At 43.0% G+C, this 18,524-nt stretch overlaps 1 protein-coding gene across 7 annotated transcripts in view; it reads left to right on the top strand.

Moving 5' to 3' along the window:
• The window catches only part of Osbpl1a (oxysterol binding protein like 1A), a 193,227-nt gene that overhangs the window by 124,938 nt on the left and 49,765 nt on the right, over window positions 1-18,524 (top strand). For all 7 annotated transcript variants that reach the window (XM_040757850.1, XM_040757852.1, XM_040757851.1 and 4 more), the window contains one exon: window positions 5,515-5,671. In XM_040757850.1, the coding sequence (XP_040613784.1) occupies window positions 5,515-5,671 (157 nt within the window). The remainder of the gene's footprint in view (window positions 1-5,514; window positions 5,672-18,524) is intronic.

Raw genomic sequence — 18,524 nt, 5'->3', positions numbered from 1 at the left:
CCTGTAACCTTAAGAAAGAGGAGGAAGCGTGATTTGGATGCTGTCCATGGTTCTTCTGAGTCTTCTGCTTTATTCTTGTTTGTTCTTATGCTGCACTTCAAAGGTCATGTTAGGGCACTTATCGGAACAGCCCAGTAGAATTATTAGCAGGGTTTGATTGTGAGCTCTGACCTGTTCTTCCAGCCTTTAGGTAGGAATAATGAATGAGTCAACACCTGGAACATGCCTATAACCCTGAAAAGGCAGAGGCAAAGGTTATCTTAATTCTAGAGTGATTGGAGTCACAATACCCCCGTCACAGTCCTATGCCCGTGCTATCTTTGTCATGAAGGGAGCTGTGTTAGTCACATTGTGTCACTGTGACAAAATACCTGAGCACTCCGGGTTCAGGCCAGAGTTGACTTGCTCAGTTTCAGTAGGCCTGCAGTAAGACAGAGCATCTAGGGAACTTGGCAGAGGAGACTCTTACCCCATAGTGGCTGGGAAGTGAGCAAGGTGGGGTGGGCAAGTACGAGGGATAAAATACGTTCGTCAGAGTCACATCCCTAGCCGCCCATTTTCTCCAATCAGGCCCCACCTCCCCAGTTCCCACCACTACCGCTTAGGTCAGTGGTTCTCAATCCCTGGGTTGCAATGCCTTTGGCAATCCTCTGTCTCCAAAACTATTTACATTATGATTTGTAACAACAAAATTACAGTTGTGAAGTCGCAGCAGAAATAATTTTATGGTCGGGGGTCCCCACAACATGAGGAGCTGTGTTAAAGGGTTGCATGTTAGGAAAGTTGAGAGCCACTGGCTCAGGTAGATCCCTCTTGTCCAAGCACTTCTCTGAAGGGCAGGCACTTCTGAACGTGGTCTTGCAGTAACCATGCCACATTCAATCTGAAATGTGTGCAGAATAATGCTGAGCTTTGTTACGTTTTACCGAGTTAAAAACAGCTTTAGAGGGTTTTGAATTGTCTCAGCTGTTTTATTAATACCTTTTTCCTTAATCAGGGGGATCTATATTTTTGTAAAATATAGACATGGCAACTCAAGTTGAGTCCTTCAGGACCTGGGTAGAGTAGACTCACAAATAAAACTACACCAGGCCCCCCTTTCCTGTCTTTAGACTCTACGGATATTCCCAAGTGTCCTGAAGAAGATCAGGAGTGATACTAGAAGCATCAGTGAGGCATCTTAAAATTTTATTTCACTTGCTTAGTATAGGATCACAAGTATTTGTAGTGAAAATTCAGGAGAAACTTAAATGGCTACCTAATATCCTATAGATCTAACTACATATTATTAAAATCAACTTCTTGTAATTACATTTACTGGTAGTAGAAAAATCATTATGCTCCCATGTGGTGATCTTTTGAGAATGGCTTTGAGCTCAGAGCTGAACAGACCAGAATAAATAGAGCATGCATCAAGAGTGTAAGGCCTGTGGTCTCAGCGTGTCACATGTTTGTTCAGAGCTGCATTTCTGTGGGATTTTTTGTTTGTTTGCTTGTTACTTTGTTGTAAAATGTGTCATTCTTGTTAACCATTTTAAACTGCTGTGTGCTGGGATTAGGTATCTTCACATTGCTATGTGCCACCATTCCTATCTGATTTTGTCAGCTTTCCATCACCTTAACAAACGCTTGAGATAACTAACTTAAAGAAGTAAGGTTTATTTTCGTTCACAGTTCTGGAAGTTTCAGCCCATCATCAGTAATGGCACAGCAGCATATCATGACACAAGCACACACTGAAATAGCCCTGTCTGCCTTGTGATGAGAAGCATCTCCTTTGAGGGTGCATCCCCTGTGTCTTAGCTGCTCTTCCGTTGCTGTGAAGACATCATGGCCAGGGAAACTCTTAAAGGAAGCACGCTTCTGGGGCTTACTTACAGTTTCAGAGGGCGGATCGTGACCATCATGGCAAGAGTATGGAGGCTCGCAGGCAGGCAAGGACTGGAGAAGGAACTGAGATCCACAGGCAGCAGGCTGAGAGAGAATGACATGGGGCCCGTCATAGACTCATGGAACATCAGGCCCCTACTTACAAACCTCCTCCAACAGTGACATACCTCCTGATCCTTCCAGTCAGTTCCTCAAAAGAGACTAAGCTAAGCATGACGCTATATGGGGACCATTCTCATTTAATCAGTAGATCCAGCGACCACAAGACCTTCCATGAGAGCCTGCCTCTTACAGAATCCACTGCCTTCAAGTAGTTCAAAGCTGGAGAGGAAGCTTTAACATGTGAACCTTTATAGCAATGTGTGAGATACAAACAGCCTCTCCCAAACTGGAACTCCAGATTTGGTGTCTCGTGACCCTTGGTTTTTGTTTTGTTTTGTTTTTTAAGTGTAAGTTCTATGGCTTACAATAGTACAGGACAAGTAGCCAACACATGGAGGAATGACGTATTTTCCAATGCCATGTTTCCCTTTAAAGTGGTTATATCCACCAGGAACAGGGGATAGTCATGAGACCTGGCCTATTGGCCACTTACAGTGGGATAGAATTGAGGAGCTTGCAGAGTTGAATGATGACCTCAGAGGCACTGAAGCCTACCAGAAGACCTGACAAGTCACCTGTGTGGATGGGCTCTGGTGAAAATTGTACACCGTTACAGCTGCTATGGCCTTAGTGCCGATGTGGGCAAACAGTGGGAAAGTGGGAAACAGGAGTAATGAAAGGTTGGCATCTGGTCTAATAAACGTGTTTGAATGTAAATAGTTTGCAGCTATGGCCTTCTTTTGAAACCGTGACACTGGAAATGATGTGTGTGATGCTAAAGCTATGTGTGCTCCATGAGACAGGTCCCTCTTGTAGTGAAAGTGGCCTTCGGCACCCTGACTGCCGGGGCTGGCACTGCAGTGCTTGCCATGAGGTTCTGCACTTGCCAAGAACTCTGAGCTCCTGCCTTCATGAGTGATCAACTGCGTGGCACATCACAACCAGGAAGTAAAAGCAGTTGCTTGCAAACAAAAGTTCAGTCGCTCTCAGTGTAACACAGAAAGATGTCATCCCTTGCTTCGTTTTGTATCTTTGTCCTCTGTCTGCTTTTGCTGCCTTCCCCCTCCCCTTTTTATCCTCTGCAGTGGGTACATGATGCATACTCCTTCCAGCATCTTTCTCTGCTCTTTTGTAAGCATCTTGCTGCTCCCACACTGACTCATCCGGTCTCCTTTTGCCTGGCACAGTCTCTAAGTGCGACTCTGTTGTCCTTCTCCTGGTTCTTGTTAGCCTACTCACCCCACTCTCCAGCCCTTTCTGACTCCGCTCTCCACCATGAAGTGGACTGTTGCCTGGTGGCCCGCTGTCCCCATTCCGGCTTCTGTTATTGTACCTGGAACAATTTACTGGACACATCTACTTCCCACTGCTTGGGAATCTCATGCACCTGCTTTCCACATGGCCCCTACAAAGCGAGGAATGAATTGAGCAGTGTCAGATTAATAGACGAGTCATAGTTAGGGTGGAAACAGAGGTCATTGGTAACCTTTGTCAGACCTTTTTTAGCTGATAAGCCAGATAGTGAGGAGCTAGGATGAGGAAGGTAGAGAAGAGGAGGGGGAGGAACAGGGAGATGACAAGGAAAAGGGACAGGGATGCCACTAGCCAGCGAGGAGAGGGTCTGCAGTGACATCTGATTCCATGTCCCTGGGATGAATGTGGTGGCCCCTATGTACACATTCCTAAAATGACTAATACACATGAAGAAAATGAGGCTTCAGCGGTCGAGTCACCATATTGAGATCTTGTTTATGAAAAGACTATCTTTGCTCATAGAAGTTCCTGCTATCTCTTGTTTACTGTTTACCATACATCTGCTTTTTAGTTAAAAAAAAAAAGCTTTGTAAGTAGGTGAGTCCCTTCCTGTCATTTGTGTCTCTTAAATTTCAAACACAATATTCTGTGTTTGCTTGATTGATATTTTTGACATCTAAATTATAAACTGCAACTGCATTTTAAGTCATCAAAGTTGTTTAACTCTTGAAATTCTTAATAGTTTACATGTGAATAAATTGTGAGATGCAGGCATTGGGCCCCTTTCCTCTGATGTGTTCCCCTCTTCTTGTGTGTTTGGTCCTGTAGCTCCTTGGAGCAGAACTTTCAGTTATAACAGTTACCATCACAGCCCTCAGAACAAGGCGGTGGCATGGAGCACTATCACCTTGCTGTGCTCAATTTAAAGCTTGGAAATGGTTTCTGGAATTTTCTGTGTATTGTTGAATCAGAGTTGACCTCAAGGAGCTGAAACCATGGCCAGCCAAACAGGGAATAGTGGAGGACTACTAGTATGTGTCTTTGTAGTAAGTAGTGGAGAGAACAGAACTGTGGCCTTTGTCCCCACTCGGGCTCCAGGTGCCCTGCCGGTGTAAGCAGCAGTGATGTAGCTAGGACTGTGGTGCCCAGAATTTGCTTCTTTCTGAATCAACCTAATGAGATCGCAGTAAGACTCAATGCATTGAGCCAAGCGGGGAGAAAGAAAGCCTAAACTACTTGCTTCAGAGCTGAGCTGTCATGCATATGTAGCCTATGGGAGTTCAGCAATAACACACACCAAGCGGGTTGTGCCAGCCTTGTGAGGCAAGTTTTCAGAGCCTAGCACAAGTGCGTAGAGTCAAAGGGAAGTTGTAGACAATCCTGAATACTGCTTTACCAGAGACAGGGGCCTCCTGGAAAGAAATTTTCTGGAGAGTGTGTAGCTACTGCTTTGAGCCAAAACAAGCTACTAAATGAGGAGTCAGAAAACTGGGGTTCAGGCCCTAAGACCCCACTCGCAAAGCAAGAGATTACTAACATACATACAGATAATCCAGAGCCTCATCTCACCTTCCCCAAAGCATCCTGGAGATGCTCAGAGGAGATGTGGAGTGTGAAAGTCTGGGCAGTTGCCATGGAGGATACAGAAGTGAATCATCATCTTGGTCCCCAGCAAGCAGATGGCCCCTTCTGAGTACATAGGCAACTGGAAATGTGGTATTCCACCCTTAGACCACCTGCCTGGTAACTGATATAAGGACACAAGAACTCAGATAAACAGTGCCAGGGCAGTGTTGTTACATGGTTTTTAAATCGCCTTTCCTTTTGTTACTGCGGAGTTTGATGTGACTTAAAGTCTCTTAAGTGCAGCCACTGTGGCTCTTCCATTATACATGAGTTTTTAAAATTGAACCTTTTTTGGGGTAAGCTATAGCTGAGATGCCTTGAGAAGGAAGAGAATAGAAATTTGGGGGTGGGAGACTGCTGAATATGATTTCTTAAAGAACTCAACAATCTTTGGCTACCTCTGAGTATATAAAATCAGTTTAATTGTAACTTTATATAAGTGTACATCTGTCACATAAATCCATGTGAGCCGCTGTGGGTGCGGGTTCTCTGAAATCCCTGAGGAGGTAGGTGTTTGCGGATTGGGAAAGGACAAAGTGGGCTGCTTGAGTTTCACAGCCGAGGCCTTGAGGGACATATCCATTGTTAGTGAAGCCTTGCACCCATGTTCAGTCCATTCACCATGAGCCTGTTCTGCCACAGGTTCCGAGTCCGAGGGGTCCCTGACTTGCCTGGAAGCGGTGACAGCACACTCCTTTGAAGAGAACGAAGTACCCGTGAGCAGTGGAAAACACAGAATGTCCGAAGGAAAAGATTGTGGTGGGGGCGATGCCCTCTCCAATGGCATCAAGAAACACAGGTATGGTAGTTGTGGACCGCAGTCAGTTGTCACTGTCACACAGCTTGAAACATGGAGACTCCCGCTTCCTCCCCAGTGCTGGGTGTCTGTGTTGCTTGCTGTGCCAGCTCCAGGACAGGGTTTAACACAAGTGCTCTCTCCTTGCCTGCTTAGAGGGATGTCTGCTGTGAGGGGAGGGCCACGGCATGGGCTTGGCTCTGGCAGCCGCGCTATCAGGGAATGTCTGAAGCCTTCGGTGGAGTAAGGTTCTCAGAGCCACCCATTGAAACTGACGCTGTTCCCGTTTCGTCATTCATCTTTTATGACTGCCTCCCAGAGCTATTTTCGTTCCTAGTCATTTGATCTTCTTGTTGGTCTTAAGAGTGAATGTTAATGTTGCCAGCCTACTGTCACAATCTAGTTAAATTTAAACAAAGACTGTTACTAAGGCCAGGATTTACTGAACACATCCATTTTACATGCTCTAATAACATTAGTTTGGTTTTATTCACCTGATGGGTAGTGCTAGAGGTAATTCAATATGACATGATGTAACAGACACCACAGTTCTGTGGTTTCTGACAGGTTCACAGACAGTGTGGTAGACGGCTTGTTGGTGTTCATGTGGAGACATATTTTATAAAATTGCCAACAAGAGAGACATCCTGTTATCTTTGTAAGGAGATGCTAATGGTTAACTTGTGCAGAACAGTCTTCTGAGTGTTCAGACTGTAGATTGTGTAACACCATGATTCTGACCACCCTGTCTGGAGCATTGTCCAGGACCATTGTACACACTACACTCTGATGTGCACTTCCCCTTGTTAAAGAGTGCCTTTTTCTTTTTAAAGTGTAAGTGGGGTTTAAAATGTCTTAAAAATTCATGTGACACTTAGGAACTAACTAGATTAAAACAGCTTTCTTTCATTGAGTTTTCCACTTTTACTGATGGTATGGCTGGCAGTCAGAGTCTTTCACAGCTCTTCTGCAGGAACACAGGACTGATGTGTGTCTAGACACTAAATCCAACAAGCCATGTGTCTAAGTGTTAAGAGAAGCTTTTTCCTTGCTAGCCGCTTTGGTTTATCCCCCGCCAGTCGCCTGGGCTCTGCCGCGCCAGCCTGTTTCGAGATCCGCATGAGTCCCAAATAAACACACAGGAGGCTATATTCATTAAGAAGCTGTTGGCCTTGCTTGTCTCTTACTGGCTAGCTCTGCTTTAAGTAATTACCCCATAATTGTTAATCTAAGTATGTCTCTTACCGGAGAATAGTTCTGGGCTCCTACCCCCATGGCGGTTACATGTTGACTCTCCTGTGTTTCTCCTACCCAGAATCCTCCTGGATTCCTAGCCCCACCTATCTAGATTCCTATTGGCCAGACAGTGCTTTATTAGCATAAGACTTCCCCAACATAAGAGAAGACAACCTTTTAGTAACACATGTCTTTTTTCCAGTGAGAAAGCAAGCAAAATATTTAGAAAGATCAGTTCGTGAAATAAGTTACCAAAATACCCAAATGAGCACAGTGATTGGTCTAAGCAGCTGCCCAGTGCTGTTGCCTGTGGGATTCCCCTCTGGCCTTTCACCTTTCTGTATATGTGCTGTCACAAGACAGTAGCTATTTTGTGTTCAGTGTGATTTTACTGTATTAATGTATTCTGCTTTCAGTCATACACAGAAAGGTACAAATATGCAACTTGGAATTGTTTAGAAAAGATCAATTCAGGTCAAGTTGTATGGGAAGGAAATATAAGTAGCTAGATACCTTACCAGAAAACTTACATTTACACAGCAAGATGTGTCCTATTAAAATTATAACTGTAAAGATACAGTCTTTTGTTACTCTGCTGTATCAAGTGTATAGAAGTAAAGAAATTGTCATAGCCATAACATCTGCCTGCTTGGATAAGGTAACTTTGACAGGATGCTTTCAAATGTCTGTGTATTATAAGGCTCCCCTATAGTTGGTGAATATATGGGCATATGTGGATTATAAATTTTTAAAATAGGAATTGAGAAACTTTACTAATTATAAACCCATTTAACTGATAGTTTTAAAAGAATTTTCAACAATTTTTCATGAAACTATTTGTCCAATATAAATTTAATATAAAATGGTTAAAATCCCAACTGCATTACGACAGTGCTCCCGCCACACTAACGTATCTGTAGTTGGTAAGTCATTGCTCAGCCTCCAGCACACTGCTGTCCGTTACATTGACAAGGCCTTGCCATCTGGGCCAGATTCCAAAGGAGCAGTTGTCTGTACTTGGACCTAACTCCCTTTGAGCTCTGATCTTTTAGCTCGTAGCATTTTTTTTTTCCAATAGTTCTCTTAGGTAAAGTTTTAGCTGTGGGTTCCAGTGTGTCACTGATACAATGTAGAAGATACAAAGCAGAGAGTCAGCAAATGCTGGACCCAGGGGAGGTTTTGTGAATGTCATTCACTGTCTCAGCAGCCTCCACAGACTAGCGGGAACTCGAGTGATCCTTCCTGGTAGATGAACTTGCCCCCAGTTAGGAACCATTGCAGCAAACTATAGCAAAAGAGGATCTCCAGTGTCAGCAACTATACCAGATGCTTAGTGATGAGACATTAAGACAGTTATAGCATTGGAAACTGGACAGGATTCTTGGTTCATTCATTCATTCTCTTTTTTTTTACTTTACCAGAGACACAACACACGAAAGCTTGAGAAATAAAATTATCACTATCCACAGATGACATATTTGACTACATAAAAGACACATAGTATCCATAGAGAAATGACAAAAGTTAAAATATTTGGCAAGGTTATTGCATGCAGAATTACATGTTTGTAAATTATCAACAGAGGAAAGGAAATATTTAGAGCAATTGCTAAAATTAACAACCTTATCAAGTGTAGCTACCCCACCCAAATAAAGCCCACCCACTCACACAGGAAGAAAATGGTAATGATACTTATTGAAAATGAACACTCATTGTCAAAAGGTTCTCTTGCCAGACTGATCTGTAGATATAAACTAATTTTAATTCAAAATATATTCTTTTCCCACGGAAACTAGAATGTAGGGAGGAATACACAAAGAGCAAAGGGCTTTGAAGAATCAAAACAAGGAGCCAGATCACAGGAAAGGAAGGTTGCTGTTTTCTCTACCAAATGTCAAGGCCTGTGACAGAATACTTCTCCAGGACATAGATTGACCTGTAGACAAAGACTCAGGAAAGCTGGTCTGCTATGCTAGGGGAGGGGAAGGGAACGTGGCTTGGCATGGAATTATTATAATCACTACTATGGGAAGGTGAGCAGTGGCTATTTCCCATACACAGTGGTCCCTCCCTATCTGCAGGTTCATTTTCTATGGAATTAAGATACTACACATGGAAAGTTCTTCCAAATGTTGAACTGACTTCTATAACATTTATATTATGTTGGGTATTATAAGTGATCTAGAGATTATTTGAATATACAGGAGGATGTATGCAGGGTTTTGTGCACATAGAACACAATTTGACTTAGCTGACACCAGCACCTGCAGATTTTCATATGGGGAACCAAGGCACTAGAACGCATTCTGTGTAGCTTCCAAGGAATGACTGTACATAATTATAAATTCAGATGAACCAAACACCTAAATGTGAAATTTAAAATAGCTTCATAATTTCAAGGTGGGGAAGATTTCTCTCAACAGAAATGGCAGATTGTGTATTTCCTCTGACGTTAGAACCTTAGGTTCACTTTCTTGTTGATTTGAGTGAAGCTCTGACTTAAATGTGACTGAGGATTGCAGGGTTCATTAAGCTGAGGTGGTGGGGTGAACCTCCAGCTAGGGTGAGGAGTTTTTGCTACCATCCATGACTGCTTTTGATGTAAAGTCTTAGGTAGCTGGAAGGGAGAGGAATGTTCTGTGTATAAGGATTTTGTTCTAGAGATTCACAGACAAGCTGAAGTAAAGAGGTTGACCAATATAATCTATGCCAGTGTTTCTCAGTAAAGTTTTTAGTTCACATCATATCTCATCACTAGAGCCGTCATTAAAAGAGCAAGAACTTTGCCCAGAATTGGCTGGGTTTGTAGAAGGTCTAGGGACAGCAGGGAACATAGTAAAAGTCACTTGAGTCTATGTTCTTTTCTGCCTGTGAGGGAGAGTGAGAGAGAACCCTGATGAGTCTCAAGTCTGGGGGTGAGGCATCCCATAACCAGCTGGACAGAAGTGTGTTTCAGCAGCCCACCCTATTGAGGCCCAAGGAACTGCCTGCTGTAGCAACTCAGCGAGGGTGGTCGTATCAGCGGTGTGGAGGTTGGATGAGGGTGCCACTTTACTGTGATGTAGGCTGAATATTGAAGTCAAGAAACTGCAAGTGTCTGTCCTTGGAGGCCAGTGCACCCTGAGCACATGGAATTGGCAAATTGGACGGCAACAGCTGAGGCAGTGAACTCAAGCTCAGCAGACTGCTCAGGTTACAGGAAATTCATCCATAAAATTACATTCTGAGACCTCTCCACAAAGAAGGGTGCGAGCTTGCCAGATGGGGCTAGTCAAAAGGGTTCAGATTTTAAAACTTTACCTGAGAACAAGCTGGCAGGCTCCAAGGTCACTTTGAGTGTGTTAGGAAGAAGCTAAAGGCAGGATGGGCCTAAACTCACAGAAGTTCATCATAAGTCCAGGTTGCCTGTTCACTGATAGGAGTCCCTGTAGGAAAACTATGACATCATACCATGGTGAGTTCCTCCATTGCTGGAAAGAAGGTTGCAGAGAAGCTTCTCTTTGGAAGCAGGGCTGAGGCTGGGGCCCAGCCCGTTTGTCTTACCCCTTCTCCTGAGATGCTCTTTGTAGCCAGGAGGTGCTTTAAAACAGAAAACCAGGGTCTTCCCCAGCCTGGGTACTGTGCAAGGATGTATGGTATACTTTCTGTTTGTTTTGTGGTTTTGTTTTTTTTTTATTTTAAACAATTATTTTTAATTTTGCATCCACATCCCAGTTCCCCCTCCGTCCCTCCCTAAGTTAATTTTATTAGTATGTTCATTGGTGTTTTGCCTGCATGGATGTCTGTGTGATGGTATCAGAAGCCCTGGAACTAGACAGGTATGAGCTGCTATGTGGTTAATAAGAACTGAACCAGGGTCTTCTGGAAAGAGCGGCAGTACACTTAACTCACTGCGCTTTCTCTTCAGCCTGGGATACTTTCATCCTAATCCAAGGGCCCTCATTCTAGCTGTTCTGGACAGACAGACACCTATCATTGTGGGGGAGTAAAAACAGTTTTCTAGGGCATCTACAATCTGCAACTCTGCTAGAATGAACTACATTTGCAAATAGCTAAGGAATTGGTGTTCTTTATCTAGGCTGTGAAAAAATAAACACTAGTTTTTCAGGTGGATAATTCCATTTTTAAAAATTAATTGCAGAAAGTTTTATGCATGCCTAGAAGTATAGAAAATATTGTTTTGAACCCTGTTTATTTCTCATAGCATCATCATCATGAACAAACCTTTGTTTCACCTAAAGACCACCTCATTTCCTATGACTTTAAAGTTATACTTTAGGATATATTATCTTTATCATCTCTTTCTCAGGACACAAATTTTTAATTGAAAAAGTTGTATGCATGTGTTGTGTACAGCATGGTATTTTGAAATGCATGTATTTCATTAAGTGACTAAATAGAGCTAATTAGCATATGCATCATCTTTGTATGCATTTGTGTTGTAGGAATTATGAAAATCCACATTGTGTTGCATTGCAGTAAACATTCATCATCATGCACTTAAAAAGCTGTGTACACTGGCGTGAATCAGCAATTCCAGTGGTGGGGAAGCAGACACAGGCCAGTCACTGGAGATCTCTATTGGGTTCAATGATCGAGACACCCTGTCTCAAAAAATAAGGTAGAAAGTGAGTGAGGCTACTCATAGTCAACAACCTTGGGTTGTTGTGCACAGATACATCTATGTGCATAACACACACACACACACACACACATACACACACACACATTCCACATAAGCTAATGAATACCTCTTTACACAATGGTATATAAGGCTTCATCTCAAAAGTGATGTGTGAATATATGGACTAGTTTTGCTTACATATTGTACTTTATTTCACCCCTGTGGTCAGTGAGAGCTTCTCTGTGTCTCTTCTATAGGATTCCATTTTGTTTGTGATACTTTGTGTGTGTGTGTGTGTGCGTGTGTGTGCATGCGTATGCGCGTGTGCACGCTCACATCCATGCTCATAGAAGCTAGCGTGCATGAGGTTCAGCACATAACCTCGTGTCATTCTGCAGTTGCCTTCAGTCTTCTGTTTAAATGAGGTGTCTGATTGATTTGAAACTTCCCCATATAGGCCTGGGTAGCTGACCAAAAGTTCCAGGGATTTCTTGCTCTCATCTTGCATGACCAGCTTTTTTTTTTTTTTTTTTTTTTTTTTTTTTGGTTTTTCGAGACAGTTTTTCTCTATATTGTTTTGGAGGCTTTCGGTCCAGCCCAGCCTCGAACTCACAGAGATCCACCTGCCTCTGCCTCCCGAGTGCTGGGATTAAAGGCGTGCGCCACCACCGCCTGGCATGACCAGCTTTTTTTGTTTGTTTGTTGTTTGTTTGATTTTTGAGATAGGATTTCTCTGTGTAGCCCTGAATGTTCTGGAACTCTCTCTGTAGACGAGTTTGACTTCTAACTCACCTAGACCCACGTGTCTCTGAGAGTGCTGGGATTAAAGGTGTGTGCCACCACGCCTGGCTAGCATGCCCAGGTTTTTATGTGGGTTCTATAGATTTGAACTGAGGACCTTATGCTTGTAAGGCAAGCACTTTACCAGACCAAGCCATGTATGTCCTTAGCCCCCAACTTCTTCTAGGTGTAATATGCCTACGTGTGTCTGAGAGCCGCCTTGCTCTCTGATGAAGAGTATTGCAGGCTTATATTGTTTACTTCCTGCTCTAGACCTAGAGTCCTGGTTTATTTTCCTGGGCAATTCTGTTTAGAAGCAGCTGAGTGTTGTTTCTGATCTATTTTTAGTTTATTACATTGGAGTTGAATACCCTACTTTTGTTTTTCCTGTAGATAAAAGGTACTTTGTAACTTTGCCTCTTTTTTCACTTAAGAATTACAGTAACTCCAGCTTTTTAGGTCTCTTGTTTCTTCATCCAGTTGTAATTGGATTATTCTTGAACAACTGAGCGGATGGTTGTGCGAACATTGTTTATATATTAAATGTGGTTTAGGGTTCTAAAGCATAATTGAGGATGATTTATAAATAAACCCAAAGTTTTACCCATGTTTTTGAAAGAATGTTGAATTTGCCAATTTTCAGGATCTTTATCTGATTATTAAGGAAATGGGCTTCCCCGTGTGAATATATTTTTTCTGGCTGTTTTTATTTTTGATGGGAACTCTCTGTGTACCTCTGGCAGGCCAACAACTCACTCTGGAGAAGCCTGAAATTCCAGGTATAATGGCTTCTGGAATCCCAGCACGTGTGTGTCATTCCCCTGGCTTCTTTCCAGCTTCTCAAAAAGAAAAATAGTTCTTAGAACTTCTATTTTTACCTTATTGTGGGAAATGGGTTTACTGAAATAATTTAAGTAATAACACCTTTAAATTTAAAATTTCTACCTCTTCGTCTATGTAAGTCTTTTTGGAAAAGAAGACACATCAATAAACTCTAAGAGTGTAGTTGATACCAACTTTGGGGTTTGAGTCTCACTGCCACTTTCTTCACCATAGGCTAAGGAATAATTTTTTATTTTGAAATTCACCTTTGTCTGTAAAATATCAACTAAGACAACCTTACTGGCTGTTGATGCTTAAATTAGATGATGTGTACAAGGCGTCTGTGAACCTTTTACTTATGAACACAGAAGACTGCTGCACGGGAGTAAGAATAGGTGCTTGCTTACTTTTCATGTCTGTCTGTCTGTCTGTGACTCTGTAGCCTGTGCCAGCCAGAATTCCCTGGATAACCCAGGGACTCCCAGCAAGTCTCCTGCTTCATCCTCTAGTGTGCCCAATTGCAGGTGTGTACTCCCAAGCCTGGCATTTTTACCTCTTTAACTTAGGAGAAAGGGCTCTGGACATGTTTTAGAAAGTTAGTTTTATCCTTTGAAAGTGGGTTTTGGAACAGGGAAGCTGAGGCCAAAGCTTTGATCCTAGGGTAACACTGTTTTCCTTTGGTATGTGTGAACTTTTTAAAAAGGCTGTTTTCAGGTGCTATCCTGGTTTCCTTGTCATTTCCCCGTGTGGTTAAGTGAAGCATAGCTTTCTCTCTGTTGTAAGCATTGCTGGGCTCTAAGCTGGCTGTCTAGTTAGCTCCACTGTCAGTCGTGTAAACAAGAGGTGATGAGAGCCTCTAAGGCTGCTGCTCCCTCCTTGTTCCCTTGACATTGCTTCTCCCTGGGCAGAGGTCTCATTACTTTCTCCTTTTGATCCAGAGACCTTCTCAGTCTCTTAGGTAAATATCCAGTTTCTATTTCAAGTTATCGTAAACACTGAGTCCTTACAGTGTCACAGAAAGAAATCATTCAATACATATCGAAGTGCACATTTTTGATTATTTTTTAAATTAACACACAAAGCGCCAGCTTTCATTATATTTTCACCCATACATATCATCGTGTGTCTTTTCGTCTCGTCCGCTTCTGTGTCCGTACCCTTCCATCCCCGTCTTTCTGGACTTGCTTACTGTCTTGCTCTATTTACTTGCGGTGGTCCCTCTTGCACACCACCCATCTACACTCGTGAGCACATGGTTTTGAACATTAGGAGGTACCTTTTGGTGTAACATGGTCTTCTAATGGGCTGCCTTAATGTATATACTCTGTACATTTCATCTTAAGTCATAGATTGAGCACCTTAATGTCTGTTGACACATGGGATTTGGTTTCCAGGATTACATTCAAGTGTCTTTTGCCCTTTGGAATTGTGCCAATCCAAATTTTACCTCCAGGAGAGTACTGCCTCAGGGGACCTACCTAGAGTTCTCCAGTTTTGTTTTCTTTGCTTGTTAGCTCATGAAGAAAAAAAAGCTACAGATAACAAAAAGGGTTTGCAAGGTTAAGAGAATACACAGGCCATTATTTTAAAAATCACAGAAGTTATTTAAATATTTGTTACTTTGTGTGCTCTGTTCCTACATACACCACCTTTTTCAAAACACTGTGGGTATCTAAGATGTGTCCCACGCTTGTTGTCTTGAGTCAGGATTTGAAATTAATAGTGAACTGTTTCACCCCGGATACCCTAAGAGGCACTCCGTGAGTGTGGCAGTACATCCGATCCCCGGGGACACTGCTTCTCTACAAGAAAGCAGTCAGTACTGCCGTTTAGGACAAACATGGATAAGGAAATAGTCAGCTCTGAGTGTCGCCCTGTTCCCACGTGCAGTGGAACATCTTATAAGCAGGTAATGTTCTTTGTGTTAAAGCAGGATGTGCCCGGTAAGAGCTGGGCTATGCAGTGTCTTCCTGGAGCCAGGGTGCCACTTGGAGAATGCACCCAAGCAGGGCCAGCTGCATTCTCGGCAGGATGGGCCTGTGAGGATGTGGAGGTCACGCAGCCATGGATTCTTGCCTGCAGCTTTGTACATCGCGCTCTGGGGTCTCATGTCTCCTAACACCAGCACAGTGGCAACCCTTCTAGCACGGTTTTGAGATGAGTGAGGGTCACCGACCTAACACGCTGCTTCTGCCTGTGGTTGCGATAGCACTTGACTCTGGCTTGGCCTTACCCATGCCTCACCTCCTTCTGTCCCCAGCTCAGCAGAACCTTACAGGTCACAGCAGATTGCCTGGGGACCTGCCTGACTCACTCCACAGTGTAGATCCAGGACTCTTCAGTGTGTGTGTAGTCTGATGCTGAGCTTACCCTGAGATTGTAAATTGGTGTCTCTAAAGTAACTTTATTGTCACCTTCTAATTATTAACTTATTACCTGACTTACAGGTAAGGCAGGCATTATTATACCCTTCCAGCATCCTTGAGGCTCAGAAAACTTGACTTGTCCAAGAGAGGATCGCTGGAACTCTGGCTGCTAAACAAACTCTGGGGTCAATGAGATACTGTCTTTGAGACAGGCAGAGGGTGGGGGAGCAGGACACCCTCTTCTGGTCTCCACCATTATATACACCACACACACACACACACACACACACACACTAGTTTTATGTTTAGGTTTTTTTTTTTGAGAGCTACTTAGAATAACAGACTGTATCAGGGAACTAACTTATTCTGAAGCTCCAGGTAATTTGCCTCAGCAGTTGATTCTGCTTCCTGCTTCCGCATAATGACTGGAAAAAAAGTGGCACCATTTTCCTAAGTGGTTGTTAAGCCCCCACTTAAAGTGGTGCAACTTCTAAAACAAGATTGAGATGAAAACACATGCTATATAAGCAGTCTCAGAGAGTTTCTGTCTTCTTGTAAGCCCCATGTCTGCCAACTTCCCCCAAGGATTCAGGAATAATGGTTTATAATGACAGCATTTTTGTGGAGTTTGTTTTTCTCCTAATAATGCACATTAGTACCAGTGAAAGTCTCTTGACTGTTTTCCTTCATAGTAGAATCTACACAACCTGGCTCAGCAGAAGCAGACTCTCAGAAGGCCAGGTCAACTGCTTGGAACTCACTGTGTTTACAACTTTGTTGTCCTCACCAAAGAAACGAGGCACTGGAAAAGGGGCCACAGTCAGCCAGGAAAAGGAGGGCAGAGGACAGAGGACTCCCTCGTATTTTGCACAATCAAGCAAGACAGCCAGGCTTTCAGCTCCATCACTAGAAACATTCCCTCTGATGGGTACAGTCTAAGGCATCTTACATCGTTAGAAGTTAGAGCAGGGTGTTGAGCTAGTCGTTGCTACTGCTTCTGAGAAGGAAGGTGGAATACTTTCTGCTTTTCTCAAATCCATAGTACAAGGAGCTGCAGTCTTTGTCTTTGGTGTTTCAGGCAGATACAGTCTATTAAAAATCATCATGCCCCAGAGTCCTGTCAAAGGATCATCTGTTTATTCCCATTAAGCACTCAGACCTCCATTATGAGAGTAGACTCTGGGGGTCACCTCTCAGTGCTGCAGTCAGGGTTCTAATCCACCCGGGGCAAACTCAGCTTCCTAGCATAGACTCTTCTGGGTAGTGAAGAAAAGTCAATTTCCCAGTAATCAAACAGCCCCAGATTCTCTAGACGCAGAGGTGTTTGTGGGAGAGTGTATAACCTCTCCATGCCTTGCTGTCCCCAAGCAGAGCTTGCTGCAGGCTGTGGTAAGCTAGTTTGAAATATGAGTGTACAAGTGGCTGTGATCTGTGCAGCATCCTTTGTATGTCACCACACTTCTCTGACATTAAACCGCTTCCTTTAGGCCCCTAAGGTCATATTGTCTTAAGTGGCTCATATCTCTAGTACGTGGTGCATGAAACCTCAGGTATCTTAGATCAAGGCTGGACTGCCTCCCTCATGTGGCGTCCCACCTAAGCATGCCGAGCTCTGAAGAAACCCAATATAGGTAGTCCAGCACCCAAAGTGATGTTTCTTACTAAACCAGGACACTAGCTCAGATAGTTATTTCCATCAGGACATTTCGGCTTGAAAATCTCATAGTTTTAAAGCCTGTACCACCAGTGCAATTATGTGACAAGCCAACAGATGCAGGGAATAAACTCCCTGAGTTCTTGAAATATGATAATGAGTTATAGAGATGCATTATAAAAATAGATACATACAATTTTATATGTGTTTGAAATTTATTAAAATCAAACAAAACCAAACACTTGTAAAATAAGTAAAATCACCCCAGCCCCAGCCGGGCGGTGGTGGCACATGCCTTTAATCCCAGCACTCGGGAGGCAGAGGCAGGCGTATCTCTGTGAGTTCAAGGCCAGGCTGGACAGACATCCTCCAAAACAATACAGAGAAACCCTGTCTTGTAAAAACCAAAAAAAAAATCACCTTTACTTCACAGAATTAGGTTTTGTAAGTGATAATCAGACTCTAAACATGATTTGATTTGGAGAGGAGACCTAGAGATTAAGAGCACTTAACTATTTTTCTAGAGGAGTTTGGTTTCCAGCACCCACACTGGGGAGTTCCTAGGATAGGTAACTTTTAGGAATTAACTGAGTAGGTAAATTAGGGATGCTTTAATTGATGATTTGAATATATTAATGTTAGAAGATATTCCATATGTAAGATGCTTTTAAGTATCTAAAATTCCACACTATAGCAGAAAGTTTAATTGATGTTACCTAGATTGAGACATGACAATATTTTAAAGACTGGAACTGCATCATGAGCTTAGGAGAGCACACTTCCCCCTAGTTATTATGAGGGGTTATTTTCATGAAGTAGTCAAACTGCATCCTATTTAAGCTGTCAGTCTTTGAGCTGTGTGACTGAGGAGGTTGACCCTACTTCAGATTAAACATGGAGGTGACTGAGTATGTAGATCAGGAGTGGAGAACTTGTATAGCATGCCCAAGGTCCTGGTTTCCATTCTCAGTACTGTAATAAGTGAATGAATGAAATTATGGTGGACTTGCAGGGAAGGCTCAGCTGTTAGCACCTCTTATGATCTCCTGTCTCTGCTCCCATCTTGCCACAGGAACATCACAGACAGGATGCTGCCCCAGGTTTACATGGTCCTCATGCTTGCTTACTAGTTTCTTTACTTCCAGAGTCATCTCCCCAGCCCCACAAAAATGGTTTGGGTTACGTGGATCCTAGGGATTGTTTCAAGGATCCTCAAGTTAAAATACCTTCTATAGTTTTACAGAAACACTTGCCTTTTTCATACCCCTAGCATGTTGTAGTGTTTCTGAAGACCGTATAATGTGTGAGGTCCAAGATGGAGTGCAGAACCTTTCTGAGAGTCTAGTCTCATTGACCTGTGCATTAAAGACTTTG

Source organism: Mesocricetus auratus, unplaced genomic scaffold, assembly GCF_017639785.1.
Source record: "Mesocricetus auratus isolate SY011 unplaced genomic scaffold, BCM_Maur_2.0 Super-Scaffold_100015, whole genome shotgun sequence".
Classification (NCBI taxonomy): domain Eukaryota; kingdom Metazoa; phylum Chordata; class Mammalia; order Rodentia; family Cricetidae; genus Mesocricetus; species Mesocricetus auratus.
This window is presented reverse-complemented; position numbering and strand designations above follow the sequence as displayed.